Source organism: Saccopteryx bilineata, chromosome 1 (assembly GCF_036850765.1).
Source record: "Saccopteryx bilineata isolate mSacBil1 chromosome 1, mSacBil1_pri_phased_curated, whole genome shotgun sequence".
Taxonomy (NCBI): domain Eukaryota; kingdom Metazoa; phylum Chordata; class Mammalia; order Chiroptera; family Emballonuridae; genus Saccopteryx; species Saccopteryx bilineata.
This window is the reverse complement of record NC_089490.1, coordinates 306,438,119-306,444,302: the sequence shown is the minus strand read 5'-3', so window position 1 is coordinate 306,444,302 and position 6,184 is coordinate 306,438,119. Positions and strand designations below refer to the sequence as shown.

Sequence of the window (6,184 nt, the reverse complement as noted above, 5' to 3'; positions counted from 1 at the left end):
ACTCTGTGGGAAAGACCTAACCCTCCTACTCCACACAGCCTGGCCTCTCAGAAACATATCCAAATGCTTTATTGTTCTGCGGAGATGCTTACAAATACTGAAAATCACCAGCCTGGACCCAGCAACCACGGCCCAGTGCTGGAAAGGGGCAGGGAGGCTGGCATAGTGTTAAGGCTCAAGGACTGAGGCCAGACTGCTGCCGCCTCACCCCTGCTCTGCATTCCATCACCCTGGGAGGCTGAGCGAGGGCAGCTGGCCTCCCAGGGCCCCAGGCCCCGCCGTACCTCTTCTGAGCAGGCTCACAGGAAGCGGCCCTTCGCCCCTGTCAGACCCTCAGCAGTCTGCAGAGCCCAGAGGAAGGTCCTTCTAGCTTTCTCAATCCCCCACATTGCTCCTGCTGTGGGTCTAGATACCCGGCTTCATCTCGCTGGCTCTCAGCAAGGCACAGTGGAAGAGGAGGGCTGGCCCGGGTGCCAGCTGGCTGTGCAGCAGGGCCTGAAGACACGGGCTGGGGGTGGGGAGGTGTACTATCCCGTCCCCCAAGCATGAGATGCCCAGGGCCTGGGCTGGAGAGATGATGGCACGCACCTTGAGACAGGCCCACGGCTTAAGCAGTGCACTGAGCCACGGAGCCATGGCAATTAGTATGTAACCATAGCAGTGAAGCAGTTACTATGGTGACCGTGGTGATGGATCTGCAAAAAAGGGATGGGGCTGATATCTCAAGGATAACACCAGGGGACTCTGGCCCTTGAGCAAAGTAATGAAAAATATATACGCAGGGAAACAATGGGGTAAGAGCAGGGTTTGAGAAGGACACTGCCTGAGCTGCTACCCCACTAAGAGGGGGCTCTGCTCAGCCCCCAAGGCCCCTGCACTGCGGGGGGCTGAGGCAAGAGGGGATCTTTGGCAGATTCTGGTACCATAACTGTCCTCTACAGAAAAGACCGCAGGCTAGGGGGCAGGACCCTGAAGGCTTATTGCAAGTTTGGGTTCCCAGGAGGCTGCAGGGCCCCCTCCCCACCCTTGATCTCCTGGCCGGGTCTTAGAGGCCCAAGCTCAGAACCGTCCAGAATGAGCTCCTCACACAACATTACAAAGTCTTCCTGTACACTCTACCCTCTGAGGGCCTCTGGAGGGGCCCCAGTGAGGCCTGGGGCCCAGGGTGTGACTCTCCAGGGACAAGTGGAGCAGCAGGTGGTCAGGCATGGGTCCTGGGACAGCCTGAGCATCCAGGAGGCCCAGGACAGTCAGTTCATGAACTGAGTGTAGCCCTCAGCCCCAGTGACAATGACATCCATCCAGATGCGCATGGCCTCTGCAGATGGGGCCACCATGTAGTAGAGCCGGTCATGGGTCTTCACACAGAACGTGAGGGCTGGGTTCGGACTCTGCGGAGGAAAGGAGGGAGTCTGAGGCGGGGCCCCCACCCTGATGCCCATTAGCGTTCTCCTAACCTGCCTCCTGTCTGCCCTTTTCCCGCCCTGTTGCCAAGGCGACCTGGAGCTCTGGGCAGAGTCCTAAAATAGGCTGAAACCTAGTCTCTACCAGTCAAGTGGGCCCCAGGCAGAGATGGTCCGCTCCTCACACACAGCAGCCCTGGTCATATTCTGCCAGGTCATGCTCTGCCAGGCGGGGTACTGTTCACTGGCACCCCGGGCACAAAAGAATGTCAGAAGAAATCAGACGCAAAGGGCTGTTCCAGTGAGGACCAGAGTTCCCCTCTCTGCCAAAGAGGAGCAGGTAGAAAACGTTACAGGACCGCAGAGAAGCAGAGGGCAGGGAGGGTGGGCATCTGAGGCCTGGCAGGAGGGAGGGTGACTGTACTGCACTGAGGCAGATGACTGCCTCAAACATGTCCTGTTTATCCATTCTCTCTACCAAATCTAGTTGCAAGCCCCCTATTCCGCTTTCAGCCAGCCCTTCTGCGCCCCCCCCCCCATGGAGACAGCCCACTGTCATCTTAGGAGGGGGAGGCAAGTAAGCCAAACTCAAGCTCATGGGCCATCCTGCTCTCTGCAACCTACCTCAGTGACCCCTCAGGCCCGGGGAAAGGAGGGAGCAGGGAGAGAAGGGGTTAGAGTAAGTGGGCTATGGAGGCGTTAATGGGCGCTAGTTCCCGTTACTGCACATAGGGAGGGTACCTCAGGCACCAGAGTGAAGCTGAGAAACCTCTTCTGGGAAGGGGAGAAGGAGAGAAGAAGATAAAGGTCACAGGGAGCAGGGGAAGGGTCCGACACTGCAGAGGGCAGGCTGGACGCCTTGGCCCCAGAGCTCTCCCTTCCCCTCGCCGTCCCTCTGCCCCTTACCTTGGCTGCGCTGCGCAGGTGGTCATAGTACACCTCCTCGATGGCCTGGAAATAGATCACCCCCTTCAGTTTTGTCTCGTGCTTGTCTGCAAAGGAAATGAGGGCTGGGCTCAGAGGCTGTCTTTCAGACTTTGGGTTCCAAAGTGTGTCTGTCACACTTCAGGTCACGCTGTGCGAACATCGGCTTCTCCACCTGGGAGACAGGCTGACTCCCAGGGCTCTAAGCAGAACCTGACACCAGTGCTGAGCCTCACTCAGAATTACAGAGAAGGAAAATTAGAACTCCACTGTGATACCACCTGTCCCCTATCACAATGTCAAAACTATACAAAAAGCATATAGCACACTTCTGTCAAGTTTGTGGAGAAAAACAGTCTAATAAATGGCAGGTGGGAGTATACACTAGTAACTTCATAGGTGACTTGGCCACATCTACCAAAGTTAGAAAGCTGTTTGTCCTCTGTGCCAATGATTATACTTAGGAAAATTTATCTTGCACATGTGCAAAATAACACCTTCACAAGATGATTCACTGCAGCAGTATTTATAGCCCAAAAGATCAGAAACACCCGAGTATCCGTCCTGTGGAGATAATTATAGTGTACCACATGAGGGGATACTAAACAGCTGTTATATAGAATATCTGATGGAGCCCTGGCTGGATAGCTCAGTTGGTAGAGCATCATCCCAATGTGCAGAGGTTGCCAGTTCAATCCCTGGTCAGCGTATATAAAGGAGTAGATCGATGTTCCTGTCTCTCCCTCCCTTTCTCCCTTCTTCTCTCCCTCTCACTAAGATCAATACAATAAACATTTTAAATAGCTGATGTATCGATTTTTAAAAATCTATTAAGTATATCCAGACATAAATATCTAGATATAGATATAGATATATCTGATATAGAAAGATACATTAGCAGGAAAACAAGGAATGCTACCTTTTGTGTAAGAAAAACATACATGTTTGCATTTGTTGATATTCCTTACAGACACACTAGAAAGATACCCAATAGATCAATAAAAGTGGTTACCGATAGTGAATGGGGGCATAATTCTCGAATCAAACCTTTTTATGTGTTGAGTTTAAAACTATATGAATGCATTCACCTATTCAACTCTAATATTAAAAACAGAAGGAAGTATTTAGCATGTGGAGGCAGGGGTGGCAGGAAGGAGGTGGGCAAACTGATAGTGAGGTGACTGTTGCGGGGGGAGGGACGCGGTCCTACCAAAGGAAAGCACAGGGCCTGGGCCATCTCGTCTCGTGGCAAACACTGCCCAGGCACTACAACTGACATCGCGGACAGCAAGCCTGAGACATAAAGGAAAGACATATAGACAATCACTAAACAGATGGTGACAGCTGGCCTGTGCACCTCCCCACCCTGTGTTCTTTCAGGCGCAAGTCATCCATCCTGGATGGTTGCTGTAGCCTCCTCATGGCCTCTGTTCCATTCTCTGCCCCTCTAACTCCTCTTCCAAATCCGAGGCGGATGAGCTTCCTAAAGCAAGTCTAATGCTGCTGCTTCAGCTCACAAGCTTCTCTGCTGGTGGTTTCCAACCTGGGAACCTGCTGCCTCCTCAGCTTGGCCAAGGCTGTTACCGGCTGGTGCCCACAGGTTCCTCTGGCCTTGTCCCTTCCCACCCCCACCCCCCACTCACCTACCCCAAGTCCTCTCTGACCAGGCTGAGCTTCTCATGTTCCCTTAACAGTGTGCTCTGCATACACTGGAATGGTTTCCAGCCCTTTCCTTTGGCAAACTCCTATGTTATCTTGAAGACCCATTGAAAATTGTCCCGCCATGGTGCCTGGCTGTGCTCTCCTGAGCTCCCAAGCATGCATCTTCCTCTGTACAGAACTCACGCTGGATCTGTACCCTCCCTTAAATTCATAGATCTGCTTTCTCTAATACCAACACTCATGTGTCTACCACACGGTAGGCACTCAGTGAGTTGAAAGAATGAGTCCAAGGCACTGGGATCCAGAGAAAAGTCAAAAACCCTAGTCTTAGGAATTACAATGTAGTGGAGAAGAAAGCATTTATCAACTGTGTGACAGGTGTCCAAGAGTGCAGCTAAGTGTCACAGGTTGTTCTGAGCATTTAGTGAGAGAACATGCTCAAAGTGCAAGCAGAGTATTTGGCACACAATCTGTGGCATCTCTCTTTACATCATTATGCCTCAGGGTTGGTGTCACAAGGAAGACAGGCTGTTTAATGCAGGAGTTACATAAAGGAAGGCAGGAACCATTCTCAGGGGCTATAAAAGGCTTCCCAGAGGCAATATCTGATCTGTACCCTATAGAATGGGGGATGGGGGTGGGGGTGGGGTGTTCCATGGAATAGGTGGGAGGAGAGTTCAGGCAAGGGCAGGGAGAATAGCCTGACCAGGCAGTGGCACAGTGGATAGTGTGTCAGACTGGGATGCCAAGGACCCAGGTTCAAGACCCTGAGGTCACCAGCTTGAGCGTGGGCTCATCTGGTTTGAGCAAAAGCTCACCAGCTTGGATCCAAGGTCGCTGGCTCGAGCAAGGGGTTACTCGGTCTGCTGAAGGCCCACGGTCAAGGCATATATGAGAAAGCAATCAATGAATAACTAAGGTGTCGCAATGCGCAACGGAAAACTAATGATTGATGCTTCTTATCTCTCCGTTCCTGTCTGTCTGTCCCTGTCTATCCCTCTCTCTGACTCTGTCTCTGTAAAAAAGAAAAAGAAAAAAAAAGGCAGGCAGAATAGCAGGTTCAAGGCTGGAGCAGGCGAGGCACACTAATCCAAGACCCTGATCCCACCACAGGCCCCATCTCCATCTGACACTTCCTCCTAGAGACAGGGACCCGGCTCCACCCTGTCCCCTGGGCCTGGCCTTCCTTGCAGCCTGTTCTCTCCCCTCCCTTGCTCCACTGGAAACACGAACACAATCCTGCCTGCTTCCTTACTACCGACCTACCCATGTCTTGTACAATCTGGCCCCTGCCCCTGGACAGAGCGGAAACCTTTCTCTGGTCAAGCTCCAATGCCTGAATCAAATGGCCTTTGGGCCCAGATTATTCCTGGCCTGTCTGCATCATCCATCACCACTGGTGACACCCCCTGCCTGCAAATACCTGCTCCTTTGGCTGGCTTCCTTCCATTTCCACCCTCCCACCCCATCTAAACTTGGTCCCCTTTTGTTTCATAGACATTACAGAGGTCACATATGCCAAGGGCCCGTCCAGCACCTGGCATATGACATCTGGCCTCCTGCCCCTTCTCCCTTTGCAGGTCCTTCTTCCTCCTTCCCCACAAGAGTAGGCCTGCCCCAGCATGCAGCCCTCTCTCTGTCTTCTAACTGCTCAGGTTCAATCTTAGCTCTGCCTCTTAGCAGCTGTGAGACCTTACGCAATGTAACCTCTCCAAGCCTGATTTCCCTCATCTGTACAACGGGTATAAAAACAGTGCTTTCAAATTGGTGGGATCTTGATAACATCATATGGGGTGAAATAAGTAAATCAGAAAAAAACAAGAACTACATGAATCCATACATTGGTGGAATATAAAAACGAGACTAAGAGACATGGACAAGAGAGTGGTGGTTACCAGGGGTGGGGGGAGGGAGGACGCAGGAGGGAGGGAGGGAGAGAGTTAGGGGGAGGGGGAGGGGCACAGAGAAAACTAGACAGAGGGTGACGGAGGACAATCTGACTCTGGGTGAGGGGTATGCAACATAATTTAATGACAAGATAACCTAGACATGTTTTCTTTGAATATATGTACCCTGAAATATTAATGTCATCCCATTAACATTAACAAAAATTTATTAAAAAAATAAAAAATAAAAAATAAAAAAAATAAAAAAAAAAACAGTGCTTTCCTCAAAAACTATTATGCAGATTAAAT

At 51.4% G+C, this 6,184-nt stretch overlaps 1 protein-coding gene across 13 annotated transcripts in view; it reads right to left on the bottom strand.

Annotated features, from left to right (window-relative positions):
- Positions 1 to 52: 52 nt before the first annotated feature.
- PHLDB1 (pleckstrin homology like domain family B member 1) overlaps positions 53 to 6,184 on the bottom strand; it is a 54,619-nt gene continuing 48,487 nt past the window's right edge. For 8 of the 13 annotated variants that reach the window (XM_066246147.1, XM_066246148.1, XM_066246150.1 and 5 more), the window contains 3 exons: positions 2,310 to 2,395; positions 2,145 to 2,177; positions 53 to 1,391 (listed from right to left, as the gene is read on the bottom strand). In XM_066246147.1, the coding sequence (XP_066102244.1) occupies positions 1,251 to 1,391; positions 2,145 to 2,177; positions 2,310 to 2,395 (260 nt within the window). In that variant the 3' untranslated portion in view covers positions 53 to 1,250. The remainder of the gene's footprint in view (positions 1,392 to 2,144; positions 2,178 to 2,309; positions 2,396 to 6,184) is intronic. The other 5 variants (XM_066246149.1, XM_066246151.1, XM_066246154.1 and 2 more) reach the window with 1 other exon arrangement.